The sequence below is a fragment of the Dendropsophus ebraccatus genome, chromosome 1 (assembly GCF_027789765.1).
Source record: "Dendropsophus ebraccatus isolate aDenEbr1 chromosome 1, aDenEbr1.pat, whole genome shotgun sequence".
In the NCBI taxonomy this organism is placed as follows: domain Eukaryota; kingdom Metazoa; phylum Chordata; class Amphibia; order Anura; family Hylidae; genus Dendropsophus; species Dendropsophus ebraccatus.
The window spans coordinates 151,844,330-151,866,522 of NC_091454.1; the positions used below are offsets into that span (position 1 = coordinate 151,844,330).

Consider the following 22,193-nt stretch of genomic DNA (forward strand, 5'->3'; position numbering starts at 1 on the left):
TCCACTCAATTTCACCATTGTGTGAACAGAGCCTTTCTGTGTTTTTAATCCACTCCTGGTTTTGGTTGCAATATGAGGACCACAATACTGACTGAAATATACGTAGTGTGAACCCAGCCCTAAGATGCAAGACATGATCATGGCTGTGTTTCATGCTGTTGCAGGAAAACAGGAAGCTACTAGAGTACAACAGAAAGCTACTAGAGTGCAACAGATAGCTCTAGAGGAGACAAACCGCAGACCAACTGCCCATCTCGAGCTTACACAGGAGGAGCAAAGAAAAGACCGCAATGCTTTAAAACAAGTTGTGCAGCAACAATCCAGTGTGGCTGAAAGGCTCCCAGGTGTAGCAGACACTAGTCCTACTTCCATAAGGGCTAGTAATGTTTGGCAGCTGATGATGTGGAAGCCTAACATCCTTTGAAAGAACTGCTAAGCAAAAAGGTTGGGAAAAGGAACACTGGGCAGGAGTGTTGGCACCTCGCCTATCAGGGGAACCACAAAGGCATATTTTGACCGTGATAATCAGGATTAGGGATGGTCCGAACCGAGTTTGGTTCGGGTTCTTACGAACCCGAACTCTCGGTAATGATTCCCGCTGTCTGCCTGCTCCATGCAGCGGGCGGATCCAGCGGGAGGACCGCCTGGAAAACTGGGATACAGCCATAGCCATAGGCTGTATCCCAGTTTTCCAGGCGGTCCTCCCGCTGTATCCACCCACTCCACGGAGCGGGCAGACAGCGGGAATCTGATGCCGAGCGTTCGGGTTCATACGAACCCGAACCTCAGAGAGTTCGGACCATCCCTAATCAGGATACTATGATTTATAACAAGTTAAAATGGGAAATCTTATCATGATTGGGAGTTATAGTTTCTGTCCACGCCCAGTGTGTGCATAACTTGGTTTACCATATGCACAAACCAACCCGCTCTCAAATTCATGATCTCATCCATCTTTCCAAGAAGTGATTGCAGGTGGAGATCCTGACAGGCCCACAAATGGTGGAACCAATGGACCAAAATTTGTGGTCTCTGCCAGTCACCTTGTTCAAATGGGTAAGCTATGCGGATCCCAGAAGTGCTGACCAGCTGGTCGAGATGGCGTAAAGGTACACAGCTGAGGAGCAGATGAGCACCAGAAAATTTCAGGCCTATCTGGTAAGACTGTTCTATGGATAAAGGGGGCTGTTAGAGCTGTTAGAATAGTGCCTACAAATGGGGAGACTGAAAGCCAGAGACCTAAAAAGCCTGGTAAGTTTTGTCAGGAAGGTCTATGATGCCTAGAAGACTCAGTAAGGACTTATGTCCCTATGTCTTATAAACCTATGCCTGTCCGGCTCTAACTAAACATAAATGCTTCTGACTAACCCAGTACAGGCCTAATACCTGGCACCAACAAAACACAAAAGTAGTAAAAGCCCATAAAACCTGAAACAGCTTTAGAGCAGGGCTCTCACGGACACTTGGCCTCAGCTCTTTTTCACAGGGTAAGAGAGAGAGAGACATCTGAGCACTTTGCAGACTCTTATAAGACTATCACACCTGAGTCCTGATTACTCTCACTCTAAACTCGGACTGTCTAGATTTGGCCTGGACCCATTACCAGGCTCTATACCCGATCTATTGCACACATTTATTAAATGTTACCTGCTGCTTGCATTATAAGAAAGAAGCCATAAAGCCTTGGGAAACAAAGACTCCATCTACAACATCTACAATACACATATTGAGTCCACTATATATTTGTAAAGACCCTATACTGATGAAGTGAGGAGGGTGGTTAATAAAACATATAAAAGGTCTTATGACATTATAAAAGCCTTACAGTAAGCACCTTAAGATTAATGGATGCTTTTCCAAACACAGTAATGTAAACAGTGAAATGTGGAGTACAGGAATTGTATATCGAATATATTATTTAGAAAAGTAATTTAGGTTTCTGCCAAAAATTAACATTAACAGTGTACGTTATTGTAAACATATATAAATACAACAAAAGTTAAAAAAGAAAAAAAGACTGAATGCAGAATAAAGAGCAGTATTCATTAAATCCGATCAAGATGGAAGGAATATTTTACCAACCTTGCGTGCTGAAGCCAGCTGTAGTGTTCCTGTCCCCAATGCTGGATTCTGTGACCTGTTGGTCTATACTGGTCCCCTGCAGCGACACAAAACACATCACATACATGTTTGTATCCATGTATTTTTAGAAATAAAGTTACATTTTAACTCAAACAACTATGTTTGAATCACTTTCTTTGGAAAATGTTTTACCAATTTATAAGGCTTTGTTCATACTGAATCTGTAAGGTAGGCCTTAAGTAAAGCCCCTGATGCATCAGATATAAACCTGAAATAACCAATTTATTATAGCAACATAGCATTTTATTTTTGTATTATAGGAGGCCAGCAACACTAAAACTTGGCTCAGAAAAGAGAAGCCCAGCCCCAGTGGATATCCATAAAATCTTGTTTTATTTAATACCACAAGATTAAAATTCAAACAGGATAACACAGCGGAAAAGTTCACTTATATATTTCAAGCACAACAACAACTGAACATGATAACCCTAGGGCCAGAATTTCCTCTGGAGCCCATAAGCCTCAGACTATGTTTCTGATCATTACCCAGTACTCAAATACAAATAGCTATTGTTCTCCCAAAAATAATTGTTAGAATAGGTGCCAATTTATATATATATATATATATATATATATATATTTACAAGCCTTTACCTTCTTTATGCTAATGAGCAGAGATGAGCCCGATGTTAATAGGCAATCACTGATTTCCCTGATTTCCTATGGGCATCAGACTCTTCTCTACTCATTAGCATAATCAGCAAGAAGACTAATAGCAAATATTTCTCAGTGTCGGGACATTGCCGGGGGGATTAGGTAAGTATCTGGTGCTATATTAGGGGGAAGGTGGATACGGCCCTGGTATCCCATCTGACATGTTCCATTTAAATACAATACCCTGATTTCTAAAATGAAAAAAATAAAATAAAATAAAAAAATAAAACGAAATGTATGGCCCACAAAAACTCTTCTAACATTTCACTGTGACACCAGTGGATTTATTTAAAGTGGATTTGCCTTTTAATACAATCAGTAGTCTCTGGTATTCTCCATTGAAGACATTTGATGGACAGAATGTTTTCATGTATTTGTTTCACAACAGCCTAGAAAAAACTTTTAGTCAGCATGGTGATTGGAGATTTGTTTTCAGATACAAACTTTGAATTGATTTTTACATCTGAATCCTGTGTATGAGTGACGTTACTATTGATCCACAGATTGACTTGTCTTGTTGTTGACAAAGGGACATTAAGTATTGTGTACAGTATCTCTGTTAGCTTACGTAGAGTGAATCGTAACCAATTGCTCCATCCAGTATGTACACTTATTACCTAGGAATACAGGTATCACTTAATATCTACCTAGATCTAGTCTTCTCAGCCTTTTATCGTGCAAAAATGTCAAATATTGCAATTAAACTGCATAGGCTATTAATAGATTTATATAAATGCATAACAACTAATTCATTAAACCAATTTATAATAGATGAAATGTTTAAATTTTTACATAGTCTATGTCAGTAAAACTTATCTATCTAATGTGTACTTTTTGCAATGTATTTTTCAGGTTAAAACTTTTCCAATACAGTGGTACCTCAGTTCTTGAATATAATTTGTCCTGGAAGGCTGTTCTAGAACCCAGCAGTTTTAGAACCGAGCAGTGTGTTCCCATAGGGATCAATGTAAATGTGTTTAATTGGTTATTACCCTGAGCACCCAACCCACAGAGTGTAAAGACTAGCAGCAAGTAGCAGTGCATCTTGCACCACTATTTACTGTAAAGGAGCAGGGATTCCCCTCATTATGAGGGAATCCCCGCTACTTTACAATGAGTTCCCCACAGCTGAGGCAGAGAGAGAGGCAAGAGCAGATGGCTATTTGAAGTTGCCGCGCTGCCCTTGCTTCTACCCGCTGTGAGGAACAGCTTCTCCAGCCCCTGGACCTGTCCCCAGGCCGCCGTCTACCCTACTGGACCCTCCGCCTGCTGCTGCCTGCTGGTTTGGCAGCTGCTGGAGGGGACATTCACCCAGCTGCCTCTCCCCGATTCAGGACTCTCCTCCACCTGTCTCTCTGACCTCCCAGTACCCGTCCCCAGGCTTCTCTTGAACAGGGTGCACCTTCGCAGGCCTCTCCAACCTCCTGAAACCTGTCACTGGGCCCCTGCATTCCCCCATCAATGCCCACCACGGTGCCAAATTCAAGTGGAGGCACCAGGTAACCAGTGCTACTTTCTCTCTCTTTGCCTTAGTTGCAGGGAACACCCACTCAAAAAGGTGTTCCCCGCAGCAGAGGCAGAGAGAGAGGCAGTAGCGGTGGCTGTTTAAACTTGGCACTAGCTACTTGAATTTGGCACGGCGGTGGCCATTGGAAGGGATTGCAGCGGCCTGTTGTCAGGCCCCAGGAGATCAGGAAGGCAGAGGTGAGCTCTGTCGGGGAGAAGCTGCTGCTGGACCAGCACGTACTATATATATTGTATTAGTGAATAGATGTGTTTGCATAGAAAATTTGTATTGTTCATTAACATGTGGTAATTAGATTTATGTATTTCCTGTTTTTATTTAATTCTACATTCTAGTTATTTACTGCAGATGGGCAGATTTCATTATTGTGATATGCAGTGAATTCCTCTGTTGCTTCCTGAAAGCTTTTTTGCACATTATGCAGTTTTAAAATATGGTGGCATTTAAATGTGCATTAATCACTTTCATTTGGTGGCATTTCCTAATCCACTGTATATTATGGCTGATCTATTTTTAGCTATTTCTAAGGTATTGTCAAGTACAGCAAAATGGAATAAATTGTCCTTTCCTCCAGGGAGTAGTAAAGATCCCTGCTGTTGTACTGAACTGAATTCTATATTTCTTCTTTATTATATGATATATAGTCTATAATACATAAAAGTGACTGATTTTAAGCTGCTACAATATGTACAGTGTTTTACTGTTGAGTGCTTCAGGCCTTCAGGTATTTGAGAGTTTTCTGGAGGTCACTTGACTTAACCATAAAGAAATGTGTTACATGTAGTTACTATAAAAAAGAATCAGACTTCTTTGATATATTGTTTCAATGCAATAAGGCAGGTCTGATACATTGATTATCTGAATAGATCTGCAACAGAGCAGACCAGCTGAGGGAACCCTTATGTCACCCATCAACCCAACACAAACCCCACCCAGGCAGTTGACCCTAATAGAAACCGCTGCTATAGAAATGTGATGTTACAACTATCAGCTTGACCCAGAGTTACATATACCTTGTTTTCTGTGTTTTCTACTATTTTGATGTGTACTATTACTGTGTGACAATCACATTCAATCTAACAGTCATGTTCTTTTTCAATGCACTTCTTTAGGACTTTCTATTAATTATAACAGTGTCTTATCAGGCTAGAGGAGCAATGTACAATTGGAATCAAACACTTCTGTAGGGATATTTATTTATTTAAGAAACTAAGTCCTTAACCCCTTAAGGACAGAGCCTGAAATGGCCTTAAGGACAGAGACAAATTTTATGAATATGACCTGTGTCACTTTAGTCATTAATAACTTCGGGATGCTTTTACCTATGCGGCTGATTCTGAGATTGTTTTCTCGTGACATATTGTACTTCACATTTCTGGTAAAATGGAGTCGATACTCATAACGAATCTTTATGAAAAACACCAAAATAACGTGAAAAATTGTGAAAAAATGCATTTTTCCAACTTTGAAACCTTCCTGCTTATACAGAAAATGTTAATGCCACATAAATTATATATTAAATAGCATTAGCAACATGTCTACTTTATGGTGGCAGCATTTATTAAATTATATTTCATTTTTTTTAGACAATGGAAAGCTTAAATCATTAGCAGCAATTTTCCAAATTTTCTGTAAAATTTCAAAATCAGATATTTTCAGGGACCTGTTCAGGTTGAAAGTGTATTTGAGGGGCTTGTATGTTAGAAAGCCCCACAAAGCACCCCATTTCAGAAACTGCACCCCCCAAACTCTGCAAAAGCACATCCAGAAAGTGTTTTAACCCTTTAGGGGAGTCACAGAAATAAAAGCCAAGTGTGTAAGAAATTTGAAAATTTTTATTTTCTGTGCAGAGATTTTATTGTAATCCAATATCTTTCATAATAATAAACCTATTACCAGAGAAATGCACCCCAATATTGATTGCCCCGTTTCTGCAGTTTATAGAAATACCCCATATGTGGCCGTATTGCGCTATTTGACGCAACCACAAGCCTCAGATATAAAGGAGCGCACAGTGAATTTCAACGCCTCCGTTATATTTGGTTATTTTTGACCGTACCACTTCAGGTTGGCAGAGGCTCTGGGGTGCCAAAACATTAAAAACACCCCTAAAGGGACACCATTTAGAAAACTACACCCCTCAAGGAATGTAAAAAGGGGTGCGGTGAGCATTTGGACCCCAAAGGGGCTTCACAGATTTTCAGAACAATGTGGTGTAAAAAAGGAAAAATTCTATTTTTTACACTAAAATGTTGTTCTAGCCTTCAATTTTTCATTTTTACAAGGGGATAAAAGAAAAAAAAAACACCAAATGTGTAGCGCAGTTTCTCCCGAGTACAGAAATACCCCACATGTGGACATAAAGTGCCAAGCGGGCGCAGGACGAGCCTCCAAAGGGAAGGAGCGCCAATTGTCCTTTGCAAGCTGGATTTTACTGGAATGGATTTCAAGGGTCATGTCGCATTTACAGACCCCTCGTGCTGCCAAGACACTGGAAACCCCCCACAAGTGACCCCATTTTGGAAACTACACCCCTCAAGGAATCTAACAAGGGGTGCAGTGAGCATATGGACCCCACTGGTGACGGGCACAAATGTGGAACAATGTGACGTGAAAGGGAAAACTTTCATTTTTTCACTTTCTCTGCACAAATGTGGCCGTCATCAAGAGGTCCATATCCTCACTGCACCCCTTGATAGATTCCTTGAGGGGTGTAGTTTCCAGAATGGGGTCACTTGTGGGGGGTTTCCAGTGTTTTGGCAGCACGAGGGCTCTGTAAATGCGACATGGCGTTCATCATCCATTCTGGCCAAATCCAGCCTCCAAAATCCAAATGGCGCTCCTTCCCTTCGGAGGCTTGCCCTGCACCCACACGGCGGTTTATGTCCACATGTGGGGTATTTACGGACTCAGGGGGAATTGGTCTACACATTTTGTGTGTTTTTTTCTCTTTTAACCCCTTGTGAAAATGAAAAATTTAAGGCTAAACCAACATTATAGTGTAAAAAATGTAATATTTAATTTTCACTACATATTGTTCCACATTTGTGCCCGTCACCAGTGGGGTCCATATGCTCACTACACCCCTTTTTTACATTCCCTGAGGGGTGTAGTTTCCATAATGGAGTCAATTGTGGGGGGGTTCAACTGTCTTGGCAACACAGGGGCCTTTTAAATGCAACAAGGCCCTTGGAATCCATTCCAGCCAAATCCAGCCTTCAAAAACTAAATGGCGCTCCTTCCCTTTGGAGGCTTACCCTGCACCCACATGTCGCTTTATGTCCACATGTCGGGTATTTCCATACTCAGGGGAAATTGCGCTACACATTTAGTGTTTTTTTTTATCTTTTAACCCCTTGTGAAAATGAAAAAATCAAGACAAGATCAATGATTTAGTGTAAAAATTAAACATTTTTTACACTAAATGTTGGTCTAGCCTTGATTTTTTTCCTTTTCCACAAGGGGTTAAAAAAGAAAGTGAACACAAAACGTGTAGGGTAATTTCCCCTGAGTACGAAAATACCCCACATGTGGACATAATGTGCCATATTGGCACAGGGCAAGCCACCAAAGGGACAGAGCGCCATTTAGAGGCTGGAATGGAGAATGGAGGCCATGTCGCATTTACAAAGCTCCTGTGCTGCCAGAACAGTAGAAACCCCCCACAAGTGACCCCATTATGGAAACTAAACCCCATAAGGAATCCAACAAGGGGTGCAGTGAGCATATGGACCCCACTGGTGATGGGCACTTACGTAGAACATGTGCCGAGACAATAAAAAATACCATTTTTTTCATTTTCACGTCCCAAATGTGGCCGTCACCAGGGGGCCATATCCCCGCTGCCCCCCTTGTTAGATTCCTTATGGGGTGTAGTTTCCAGAATGGGGTCACTTGTGGGGGGTTTCTACTGTCCTGGCCGCACAGAGGCTTTGTAATTGCATCATAGCATCCTCTAATGGGAATGGCAGCCATACCTACTTAGCTGGGGAAAAGGGACAATTCTAATTTATTTGGGGGTATTGGGCCAATTATTAGTTTACAAGGTTGGAAATGACAGGTGTCCATCAAATTCAACCTGTGTTGATCCAGAGGAAGGCAAAAAACCCTCGTGAGGCAGACGACAGTAGCCTCATCACTGGGGAAAAATTCCTTCCCGACTCCATAATGGCGATCAGAATAATCCCTGGACTAACGTGACCCCTGAAATAGGAATAAGGGACAGAATTTAGATAATGTAGAACCCCAGTGACGTGTGGTGCGCCTTGGAGCGATCCAGTATGCAGAGGCCGGGGGGATCAGGACAGGTGTCACACTGGAAAATGTCCTTCCTGATCCCCCTATTACGCCACACTCTGCACTTCTTCAGGGGTCTCCCTTTCTCCAGTGTGGGGGACGTCACCTGGAAAATGTTGTCCTGGTGCGATACGGGGTCCTTCATATCCAGAAGCGCTGGGTCCGCTCCATGGCTGCTAAATATTAGGGCTCTATTACTACTTCTGATATTTTTGGATTGTGCCGCAAGCTACAGTAGCTCGGGCAGCGAGGGACCGGAAGAGGGGGTGCTGGTATAAAAGTTATCCGTACGGGTGGTGACCTTTATCCAGCAGTGGGAAGATCAGTTCCTGGACGATCTCCCCACTAACTCCGAGGATGGGGGGGGGAGGGGGCATCTGGGGGCAGGATTCGGGTGTCCCTTCCTTCATACACTGTAATGGTACATGTACACTGCGGAATGGCGAAGGATAACCCTTTGTGCATTCCGCAGCTGGCACCCGCCGGCGGACTGATGGAGGCGCGCGTCTCCGCTCGTGTCACACTCCATTCTATGCACGGGCGGATTCCGCCCTCTGTCCAAAGAATGAACGTGTTCATCTTTGGACGGACAACGGAATCCGCCCGTGCATAGAATAGAGTCTATGACACGGGCGGAGACGCGCGCCTGCATCAGTCCGCCGGCGGGTGCCAGCTGTGGAATGCACAAAGGGTTATCCTTCGCCATTCCGCAGTGTGCACGTACTCCCATCTGTAAGTGTACCCTGAGGTACACTCACAGAGTTTGTAGAATTTCACGCCATACCGTGATCTCTTATTGGGACGGTACTAGCGGAAAAGACATGTCTGGGGGGCAGCGTACGATACGCTACCCCCAGACACGTCACTTGATGATGATGATGATGAGGATGAATGGAGGAAAGAAGGATCCCCCCCATTCATTCTCACTTGTTGTTTCGGTGTTGGAGGCAATAATAGCATATGCGTCCGACGCAGAAAACACCCTGGGGGCCATCTTTATACGGGGACTAGTATATGGGGTATGTAAATGTTTATTGTAAAACTTTATTTCATGTAGTGTAGTGTAATGTAGTGTTTTTTAAGTTTTTTTGACAGTAAGAAAATAATATCCCTACGCCAAGAAAGGAGCTGCTGATAAATGCCGCACTTACGTGCGGCACTTAACAGCAGACAGTGGCGGTAGGATATAGGGGGGAAAAACGCTCCTACGCCAAAAAGGAGGAGTTGCTGATCAGTGGCGCGTTAGGGCGCAAAAAAAGTAAAAAAAAAAAAATTGGGGGGAAAAAAAAAAAAAAAATCTTTTTAACCCAAAGCAACTGATCAGTGAATGATATTCACTGATCAGCCGCTAGGGGGCAGTAGAGCGATGCTGCCGGAGATTACCGAGGCCCGCCGAAAACGAAGACCCGAGTGTTTCCGAAGATTTCCGACGCTGGACGAACGAACCCGGAAGCGACGCGAAGAAGACGCGAGGACGGCGCGGACCGCAGATCTTCGCTCCGGACGGCCAGATCAGGTGAGTATGGTACACCTGCACCACACACACATGTTCTGCACCTCTCAGCTACCTAGCTGGGGGGTGCAGAACTCGGCAATACTGTTTTTTACAGTATGATCGCCGTGATGGGCCGGCCGGTACTGGCCGGCCTATCACGGCGATCGTGGGGGTGGCACCGCGGCCATCTTTGTTGGGGACACTTATGGCGATTGGTGCTATCTCGGACAGCACCAATCGCCATTGCTTTCCGGGCCACCGGGTCACCGATGACCCGGAAAGCTGTTTTCAGCTGCTATATGCTGATCTGTATTGAGCAGCATATAGCAGCGATCGTCGGCACGGGAGGGGTTAATCACCTCCCGTGCCGACAAGCAGAGATGGCCTGCTACACATTATAGCAGGCCATCTTCCCCGACCGCTGTGTGTGAACACACAGCGATCGGGGAAACATCGGGCGTACCTATACGCCCGTTTGCGTTAAAGGGGGTATAGGTACGCCCAAAGTCGTTAAGGGGTTAATAACATTATCACTTTTTTTTTTTTGCAGATCAGATTGCATACACGTAATCTACTGCTGGTGTGAATAGTCCAATTGAAATCGGAGGGCAATAACTTAGGTATGTAATTGCGCATCTGCAATTGCAAACACAAATGGAACGTGTGAATAAGGCCTAATTCAAAGGTGACAATCAATATGGCTGTACTATCTCTTATCATTGCAAAATGGGCATCACAACAAAACAGGAAAACTTCAACATATTAATCATATGTTGCATCTGATTTATCAAATTTATGACCAAGAATTAACATTTACATTTTTGTCAGCATAGAAAAAATTCCTTAAAGAGGATGTACCTTCAGGTACAGCATCTTTAACATGACCCACGGATAGAACGGCGCTGTCACGGGGAAGCCAGTGCCGCATTCCATTTTTTGAACCGTGGCCCGGTTCCCATGTACGGTGCTAGTCTATCTAATGGCCAGGGCTGAAGCACTGGGCTGGCGTGCTCCCAGTGGGAGGAATCCCCTTCCCCTCTATGTATGACACGGCTCCATTCATTCTAAAGGAGCCACGTCATAGGGGGGAGAGAATCCCCTCCAACTAGGGGCGGGCCGGCCTAGTGCTTCAGCCCCAGCCTGGTACCCGTGGAAAGAACGGCACCGTACACGGGAACTGGGCCGCGGTTCAAAAAGCGGACCGCGGCACCGCCTTTCCTGTGACAGGGCTGTTCTATCCGTGGGTCATATTAAAGAGGATGTACCTGATGGTGCATGCTCTTTAACAGACACTGTACCTGTACTGCTTCAGGTAAATTTGGAAAATATACCATACACAAATGTTCTACATGGGACTACTTTTAATCTGGAATTTTTCATAAAAAAAAAAAAAATATTTAATATAACCCAGTCTTACTGTTTGGGGGGGGGGGGGAGATAACAATTCAAAACCTAAGTGTAAAAACAGGATTTACGCGCTCTTGAGAAAAAAAATATATAATTTTGCATAGATCAGTAAGATCTTAGTGAAATGTAACTGTAGCTTCATGTAACAACATGGATTAACTTCATGGGTGGTCTGGTGGCGTAGAATAGATCACCCTCTGAGAACAGGAAAATAATACTGTTTCACAGCTTTGTGTATGTTTACATAAAGTGCATCTGCCATTCTCTGTATAATATTCTGCAGACTGCCTACTGCAGATTTAGTATCCATGGAAAGTAAATGTGTAATATCTCTTAGATGTTTATTGCTTATATGTTATATATTGATTATAAATGTCTTTATTGGTCAGGGTCTGAGTGCCTCCTGCTCTGTGTCTATGAGGCCTAGACAGCCACATAGAGTTACATTAGGAGTCCTGTGAATGAAGAGAACACTTCTCCTGTATTCGTGATCAGTCAGGGTCTAAACTCTCTGAACCCAATGGATAAAAACCTTTACTACTAGATTTTTTTTTTAATGACAGGTACACTTTAGGCTTAGCATAAATCTAATTAATATATTCAGAAAGCCCTATATAATATGGGTATTAACTTAAGCTGGGACTCTCTAGTAAAGTCAGCACTCTGTATACGTACAATTTTAAGATCACTATCTGTCTGTCTGTCTGCTGTAAAATGATTCCACCCTTACTGCCCTTCGAATTATCTTGTTTTACTGAAACAAAAACCATCATTAATAACCTTTATAGATACAGTACTGTGTAGGAAGGCACTACATACATCTCCTTTATTGTTAGAGGATTATTCCTGCTGTGATCAAGGCCTCTTGGCCAAAACGCATGTAGAATATGTGACGATCACCTTGTTTCTATTTTTATTTTGGATTCTGGACTTCAATAAAGGCAAGGCTTTTAATGGACACAGAGCTGGGCTATCTTCTTTTTACTTTTGACTGTTTCCTGTTGGTGTCCGGGTGAATCCTCCCGCTCATTTTAAACTTTTAATATATTGCTGCCCTGGAGGAGAACATAACATACATGCTATGCTTACCTCTGCACATCCCCTCGGTGTCCTCCTACAGCATATTTGGGTCCTTGGCTAAACAATTCCACAATCCCACCTCCACTTCCAAAACTGACTCATCTCAGCATTACAGCTCACTCAGCCAATGACTGTCTGCGACGCTGTCGTCCCGTCACAGTTAGTGCTTGGCTGAGCAGGCTCTCTCTCTCTCTCTCTCTCTCTCTCTCTCTATATATATATATATATATATATATATATATATATATATATATATATATATGATTAAATGGAGACATAAATAGGGGAATGGTAAATATTCCTGTACATGGTATTAATTTGAAATAAGCGAATTTAAAGTATTAATAAGGTGAAGCGCTTTGTTAGCTCGGCAGTCGACTTATCAGTCTGCTGCCTTTAAACTGCACTGCTGCACTGCTCCGGGTGCCTGGGAAAGCGGTAAAAGTTTCCAAGGACTAGTTCCAGCTTTTCCCAGCAGCCAGAGCAGAGCATTACAGAGTTCAAAGGCAGCAGGCTGATAAGTCGACTGCCGAGCTAACAAAGTGCTTCGCTTTGTTAATACTGTAAATTCACTTATCTCTAGTGGTTAACCATAGCTGGTTAAACCAGGAACACGGTTGCACCACAAGAATAAAAAAATTGAACCATGCTCTAAAACTTTTCAATTGGCTTGTGCAACAATGTCATTGGGACAGAACAAGAAAAGGCAAAACTGTGTCTAACTTAATCTTACCCTTAGACAGATATCTCATTATCTTAAAAGTAACATTTGCTAGATAGAGATAGAAATTGTTGGTGAGCGGCATCCCTGAGCAGCAGGAGGTTAAGTAAAACTTTAAAAAGGCAATGAATGTGTTTCTTCACAAGGTCATTTACAACAGCGCTGCTCAGAATACAAAAGAAAGAAGTCATAAAAAGCAGAAAAAGGGCTTAAAGCATTCAGTTATTCTCCGTAAACAGGTCTCATCCGGTCCTTCAGCTAGTCGCAGGTTAAGTATGTGATCACTTCAAGTATCATAGGCAATCCTATTTAAATTTTGTAGAGGGGAATGTATGAAAAAGCTGCTATGTATTCAATCAAGGAAGTGGTATTGAGCCGAACACATCAGAGGAAATCAGCAGATGTGCTATATGAATTCTCAAGATTCAAGAAGTGCTGCTAAAAATGTCATCATGGGGAAAAAATAGAGAAGTGGGCAAAAGAATAAAATGAAGGAAAACTGAGAATTGTTCTGGAGCCAGAAGTGCAGGCAATCAGCCCATATATTGTGTATGGAAATGGACTACTCTCTATAATATGGGAATCTGGACACCCGCCAACTCAAGCAGCTTTCCGCTGGCAATGTCCTTAAACTGCATCTGGGGAATAATCTGTGGTTGCTGAAATCTTACACAATACATATAGTTGTCTAGTTCCTCGTATGGCCTTGCAATGAAACATAAGTGCCTTGGGTTACTTTAACTGGTCTTAATACTAGTTTCTGCCTTGGAAGTGTTGTGTGTTGTTGTGTTTCACTTAGCATTGCATACTGTAAATTGGATGAACAAGACTATATAATCATTTTCTTTTATGGCCTATGCAATGCAGTAAATACTCTTGTGTGACTATCACTGAAATCATTCAGTTTTATGTGCAGTGTTACTGACAGGACCATTTCCAAGCATCACCTTTGTGCTTTGATGCCATCAGAGTCATAGCAGAAACACTCCATTTTGCCCTTATAATTCCACTTTATCGTTGCTATAGTTGTGTAGGCTAGAAAAAACACATTTATAAGAGACCTCTTAAAGGGGATGTCCCATCTCCCCTTATTTTTAGCTCAGTCCTGCTGCATCTCGGGGTGTGGGGGGAGCGAGGATGGATACAGCAGTGCTGAGCTGAATGAGTGTGGGATGTCAGAGAGAGACATGATATAAGTGAAAATATTATCACCAGCTCCTGACCTCCGGTCTCGTCTCTGCCCAGCCACCACTATCATAGGGTTTTCTAGGCAACCGATGTCAACATGACAGCAAGACAGAGGGGGCAAACTTCAAAAGAAAGCAATTTTGCTAATGCAATGCATTTGCAAAATTGCTTTCTTTTACATTTCCCATCACCTAGCAAAAATGTTGGTGATGGAAATACCCCTGTAATGCATTCTTGCTTCTTATAATCTTAGCAGTAGCTAAAGATATTTGTGAACCCTTATCCATGCAGCATATAGATCAATAGATTCTCTGTTGAAGAATTTCCTTTGCACCTAAACCACTTTCCATTAGAGATACAGAGATAGAATACACAGTATGATTTGAGGTTGCAAACAAATGCCGATCAGTGAGATCTGCGCTTATTTGCAGTGCCTTCACAAGACTTGTGGCTGGATCGCATGGACATTAAGTGGATTCTTTGTGCGGCCATTTAACAACATTAGTATCTGCTGTTCATCCCCTGTTTATACGGAGATATGTCAGGCCAATAATAATAATTTATATGGCTGCCCAAAAGATTCAACATGCTCGTTTCACACCCGAATGCTGGCTCTTTTACACTTGCTGATGTATATGTCTCAGTTCTTGTATCAGGCAAAATGGTTGCTTATGTGGTCAAGTACATGGTGTGTTTATAGAAAGTATGTTACTAAATAAGTTGTCATAGTGTCATGATAAAGAAGGAAAGCAAAACCAGTTTATGTGCTTTATCTTTGATGCTAGGCTAAGTATAGAAAAAAGACTACATCCTCATAGAGTGGGAGTAACTTGGGGTGAGACCTGACTCATTTATAGGCTATGGTGTAGAATACCTCTTACGTATGGTTATAGGTTCACCCTATCTGGCAGGCATTCACATCAATCCTATGTTCTTGCTGGTCATATTGAATAGAACATAAGTTTTCTGTTATATGTTTGTTGATAACAGCATGGCATGAATTTGCATAATGCCAGCTCAGTGCTACAAGCACATACCACTTGAATGTCAGGGCTCCCTGCATCTAACACCAGTATGACATTATGCATAGCATTTCCTATTTAAATTTTATGGAAATTAAAACGTGGGTAAAACTGGAAATGAACATTACAGAAAAATTCTGAGAAATTCAGCCACCGCAGGAGATGATGTGTACTAGATACATCCAATATTACACCCTACAGGGCACATAAATCATGAAAAAAGTAAAAAAGTAAAGTGGTTGTGTCTATTTGAATTCTATTATCATTCACAAAATTTAGATCTTCAGGGGACTTCTCTTCCCTTTCCTGTAGCTTACAGAAACTTAAATAGAGGTTTTCATTACTGTTTGACACATATTAACTTTATGGTCTTATTAATAGGATATTGTGGGGAAATAAACTGAGTGCCCAGTAGCAACTACCTTGGCTGCTAATGCTGGGGTCACGCAGATGCAATATATTTTTCTTTGTATAAAAAAAAAGTGTGTCCTAACTGTATGCCTAGAGGAAAATAAAGAAAAATCCCCAGAATGCCCCTTCAACTTTCATAATTCTTTGGATCACAACCAGCAGTTGAACTGACACACACACCTGTTTCCGGGTTTTCAATCCACTCTTGGTGTTGGTGAACAATACTGACCAAAATACCACATGTGAAAAATTTAAGAATGTTGCTCAGGCAGGTATGGAAGAGGGCTGGGAGACTATGCTTTGTTTTACCCTCTTTTTCTGTTGTAAAAGAAGAATGATCACATAAGCATTTTACATGTCTGCGTTGTAAAATAGCTTAATGCAAGATTATGGAAAGCAGTTGTGGTTGTCTGAATTGAAGAATTGCTTTGGTTTTGGGCACCCACAGGGACCAGGGCTTGGTTGTGAATGACATCTCTGCACGAGCAGTAGGTAGACCCTGGTGCTAAGTGTGCAGAAAACTTGCTATTTGTACTAAAAATTATTGCTATTGCCTAGAAATGTTTTTTGTTTAGTTTTTTTTTTGTCATTGAACTTTAATGAAGAGGAGGCTTGGCATAAAGGTCCTTACTGTCCCCTATATCAATACTGTAGGCTTATAGGTTAAACTTGGACTCTTGTCTTTTGTCAACCTTATTTACTATGTATATGAGCTGCTATAGTCATGGATTTGTGAGGTTGATAACATAATAAAACCTATGCCTATTGCATTCATATTTACATATTATACTGTATGTACAGCCTATAATTTTAAACATTATCATACTTCACAAAGATTCCTGTTAGTGGCTAGCACTGGCATAGCTACAGGAAATAATGTGGTATAATTCATAGCCTGGAATCAGCTGGACAAATCAAGCTTCTGTGGCTTATATAAACAGTGGCAGTGATAAAAAAAATGCTAAAAAATGTAGCCAGCCCCAACTGGCCAACCACATAGTTTGTTGGGTCATGGTTGGGTGTAGAGTACTTACTGTTAGCTTGCTAACAGTAAGTTAGGGGTGCTTAGGGCATCCCTGGCCTATGGTTTTATGAGGGGAGCAGAGGATTCTGGTTAAACTTTGACAAGACAGCCTACTTGACTTTTGGAGTTTCCATTTGGCTGTTAACATAGGGCACAACAGAAACTATTGTGACTGTCAAGGTGTACACAAAGCAGCACTGGTCACATGCATTACATAGTTCTACACAAACTGTGTAGACAGTAGTTGTTTACTGTAGTCAGGACTGAAGAAGTTGGTCTGGTGTGCAGTGTAATAACTTTGGCATGATATGATATGAGTGGTAAAACGTGGTTACTCACCACTTGTACTTGCACTCCTCCGTGATGTTTTCATAATAATCGGCTCTTCCTTAGAATGACCGATACGCACAGCAGTATGCTTGAATACAAAACATATCTTTATTCTTAAACGTGCAGGTACTACAAAATAGCTCACAGATGATTCTCTGTTCACATTCTCAGGATGCCCAGACAAGCCACTATTGCCACGGACGTTTCGGAGGATAGCTCCTCCTTCATCATATGTGATCATCACTTTTCTGGCCGTCCTGAGAATAAAGAGATTTTTGTATTCAAGCATACTGCTGTATCAGTCCTAAGAAGAGATCTTTAATACGGAAACATCACATAGCAGGGCAAATGGTGAGTAACCACAATTTACCACAAATATCATGTGCACAATAGACTGGTGAATGGACAAGGTGGAGTCCTAGCCGTGTGGTTACATTGTTTAGTGCTAAGTACAGATTTTTGCTATTAAACCGAATATATAGCAATCAATACAAGGCAATACAAAACTCCATATTAAAAAAAATCAGCATTGCTGCAAGTAAGAAGCATAACCATGTATTGTTCTTTACTAGTTTAACAATTAACTATAGCACCAATATTTATGCATTTGAATTAACTCTTTATTTTCATTGCCATGCTCTGAGTGTACTAAGGCCTTTATGGTACAATTATCATCTTTCATCAAGTTGCTTAAAAGTATATAGATAAACAATAAAGGCTTCATGACAATGACATAAAACCATAGGTCCTAAACTATTCTCAATCTATATAGTAGTTATAAATAAAACACGAAATGTGCTGCGACAAGGTCAAGAGGACACACAGAGGATGTCATGTTTGGCAAAAAGCATCATCCCAGCTCAGTCTGAGCACACTTAAATATCCGACATCTCATAAAACCGGTGGCAGATCCCACGAAAAGTCATCAATCACTTCCCAGCCAGCACTTGTGTCCAAGACTTAATTTAAATTTGGCCTTTCATAAAACTAAATGTGACATGCTATTTTAAAGCTATTAGGAAGAGAGATTTCAGTTCATGTGGAATTCTACATCAATATGTGTCTTCCCACAAAGTCAGAAGGGGAAAATAATTGTTTTGCAACACATTCTATATCAGTAATGTCAATTTTTACAAATAGATTAACAGTTACTGTCTGCATGTAAATACAGAAACCCAGACTCCAAAATGTGTTGTTCAATTGTGAGCTTTAATAAGATGTCTGATATGGTAAGATGCATGACCAGTTCCATTAAGCCCACAATGTGCTCCACATTTACAAGGAACATGAAGCTGAAAATGTAATATTTTGGTAGAGTGGACGGATGTATATTAAATGGAGCTTTGTTGTAGGAAAAATTAATTAGGAAAATAGTTTTTCCTTAACTGAAGGCTACTCTAGAGGCTACTGCACACGTCCGTAGAATTCTGTCCATACACGGATGGTGTCCTGCGGACTGGACCTCGGAGCTCCCAGCATCATGATTAATCATGATGTCGGGAGCTCCAATACTATTTGAAAGTTCGTGCTAGTGTACTGACAGCCCCAGCATAAACTAGGGCGGGTGCAGCCGGCGGGCGAAATGATGCGGCCGACCAGCGGGAGGCTGGTTACAGCTGCTGCTGCTGCTAGAGGTGCTGGGACTTGAACATCGGGCTGGTGTATTTAGTGTTTTCTTAGCTTGGATAAAGTGACAACAAAGGCCTGTAACATCTCAGGTGGAAATGAGCCTTAATTCACTGCATTAAAAGTTGTAACCAGATAGGGGCCAAAAGGGATTGATAAACTTTATAATATTCATCAGTAAGCCAGTTGGGTTTAAGGGATGTAATAAAATCCAATATTTCTTCTAATGACATGGGAAAAGGCAAAGCCTGGAGCTGATTTTGGGGAATTATAATCAACAAAGGTATTTGCTATGCCCTTAGGGTCCGCTACATTTTCACTCCTGGAATTATATATGGAATGCAGCCCTCATGGCCGTATGGGCATACCAAACTATTATATCTGATACTGCCTCGTTTGCATTATAAGTAATATAATCTTCTATTGCACATGTAGTATCTGGGGCACACTTAGAGCCCCATTACGTGTGACAATTATTGTGCAAAAATCATTATATCGTTCAAATTTAAACAATAATGGTTTCATGTAAATGTAGGCAACAATCAAAAAATTCTTTGTGTGTCGTTTGTGTGACTGCATTTTTTGAGCTGAACTTAAAATCACTGTTGATCATTCGCTAATCGTTAACTGTAATTTCACATTCATTCAATAATCATTTACTAATTCATTCAGTGTAATTCCACATCTTTTTATTCATTTTCTGGATTTATATGGAGTAAACAATTGTAACTAATGACTATCGTGTTCCATCAGGGGCGTAGCTAGGCTACATGGGGCCCCATAGCAAAAAACTGTATGGGGCCCCCTCCCCTACACACTATAATATATTCAATATATATATATATATACAGTATATATATATATATATATATATATATATATATACATATTCGGTGATGTGGCCAAAAATTAAATCTATAAACAACAAATAAATAAATAAACAACAGTGATTGACAGAGCAGAAACCAATGTCTACTTGTTCTGTCTATCCACTGTATTTAAATATAACAGCTCATTAAGAGCCTCATGGTTATATACATAGGTGCAGGAGCAGACTACCTTTTGCTTAACCCTTTATTTATCCTACATAAGGCCTAAATAGTGCGGTCTATACGCACCCAAAACTGTCCAACATAAAACCAAAAAAGAAAAAATTATGAATGCAAGACCAATGTAAATATACGTATTTATTTTTTATTTTTTATTAGAATATCCCAAAAAAATATTTCAATTAAAAATGCATAATATGGGGGCTGGAGCATATACAAATCCCCATGGAAGTGGTGGATTGAATAGGTTCTTATACATAAAGTGCTATATAACAGAGTAAACAACAGTTGAATGGAGAACCTATATATACATACATATATACTGGGCACTGGGTTGGTACTACATACAATAGATAAATAACTCTCACAGTGAATACAGAGCAAAAAGAGAAGAAAGAAGCATCATCCACAAATAGTAAATATTACCCATACATGTCCTTAGTATACGAGTCCACCTCACCGTACACCCGACGCGCGTTTCGCGTGTTGCTTTATCGAGGGTGATGTCCCAAGTAGTAAGCTCAGACCTTATAAACCCCATGCAACCAATCAAACACATGCCCATCATGTGTATCATATAGAGCAATCAGCCATGCCGAGAAACCGGAAGTGACATCACTCGTCACATGACCATGCTCCGTCACACTATGGGCATATGGCCACGTATCATGATTATTCCTTCACATATATTCATGGTACCCCTACCTAAAATCTCCCTTCATAGATCTTACCAATATCCAGACCTTCTCATTTTCAAACAATACATATACCTCGGTTGCTGTATCTATGGACCGCATCGTAAGACCGGAAATGACGCGCGTCACGTGACCGCATCACATGACCACGTCATTCCCGGAAGACCCGACGCCGGAGCTGCCACTCATTGAAAATGAGAAGGTCTGGATATTGGTAAGATCTATACCTGGTGCAGGTGCTACTGCTGTGCCTGCCCTTTCCTCCATGTTGACTACTGCTGCTCCTGTACTGGCCTCCATGTTGGCTACTGCTGCTCCTGCCTGGCCTCCATGTTGGCTACTGTTGCTCCTGCCTGGCTGCCATGTTGACTACTGTTGCTCCTGCCCTTGACTCCATGTTGGCTACTGCTGGGCCTTAACTGGCATCCATGTTGACTACTGGTGTGCCTGCCCTTGCCTCCATGTTGACTACTGCTGCTCCTGTACTGGCCTCCATGTTGGCTACTGCTGCTCCTGCCTGGCCTCCATGTTGACTATTGCTGCTCCTGCCTGGCCTCCATGTTGGCTACTGCTGCTCCTACCTGACCTCCATGTTGACTACTGTTGCTTCTGCCTGGCCTTCATGTTGGCTACTGCTGCTCCTGCCTGGCCTCCACGTTGACTACTGCTGCTCCTGCCTGGCCTCCATGTTGGCTACTGTTGCTCCTGCCTGGCCTCCATGTTGACTACTGTTGCTCCTGCCTTGCCTCCATGTTGGCTACTGCTGCTCCTGCCTGGCCTCCATGTTGGCTACTGCTGCTCCTGCCTGGCCTACATGTTGACTACTGTTGCTGATGCCTGTCCCTCCATGTTGACTACTGCTGCTCCGGTAGTGGCCTCAAATGACTATTGTTGGACCTCCACTGGCCTCCAATGACTACTGCTGCTCCTTCACTGTATTTGTGACCTTTTTCCTGCATAGACCCTGTAATGATGAATTTCCTGCATAGACCATGTAATGGTGAATATTGAAGTCTAAAAAAAAAATTGACTTTGAGATATTGAAAAGATAATGGTGTTACTGACATGTAGAGCCCCACATTCAACCAAATACACTACCCCCGTATCATATAGATGCTTTAAACGATGAAATCTGAAGAAATCCGAAATTCGGTCGAACCGAATTTTCCCGAAAAAAATCCGGAAGTTCGCTCATCTCTACCCCTGACCTTTGCAGGAGCTAGGAGAACAGAGGTCAGAGGTTATCAGAGTAATGAGGCAGAGAACTAATTGTTAACCCTTTTTAGTGTTGCAGCATGTAAAAGAACACTGGGTCACTTACACACTGCAGTGCATAAGGGGTTAAGCAAAAGGACACAGGAGGCTCTTATCTTCCCTGTGCAGGGCCCCCTCCCTCCAAGGGCCCCATAGCAACTGCCTTCCCTGCCTCTATGGAAGCTACGGCACTGTGTTCCGTTTAATATGGTGAATGATTTCAGGTAGCTCTTATTTTGGATTTTTCATCATTAAAAATCGCTTAGTCTAATAG

General features: G+C 41.9%; 1 protein-coding gene across 1 annotated transcript in view; it reads right to left on the minus strand.

Annotated features, from left to right (window-relative positions):
• The window catches only part of ENTREP2 (endosomal transmembrane epsin interactor 2), a 559,705-nt gene that overhangs the window by 44,629 nt on the left and 492,883 nt on the right, over positions 1-22,193 (minus strand). Inside the window, exon 8 of the mRNA XM_069956552.1 lies at positions 2,083-2,158. Coding sequence (XP_069812653.1) covers positions 2,083-2,158 — 76 coding nt within the window. The remainder of the gene's footprint in view (positions 1-2,082; positions 2,159-22,193) is intronic.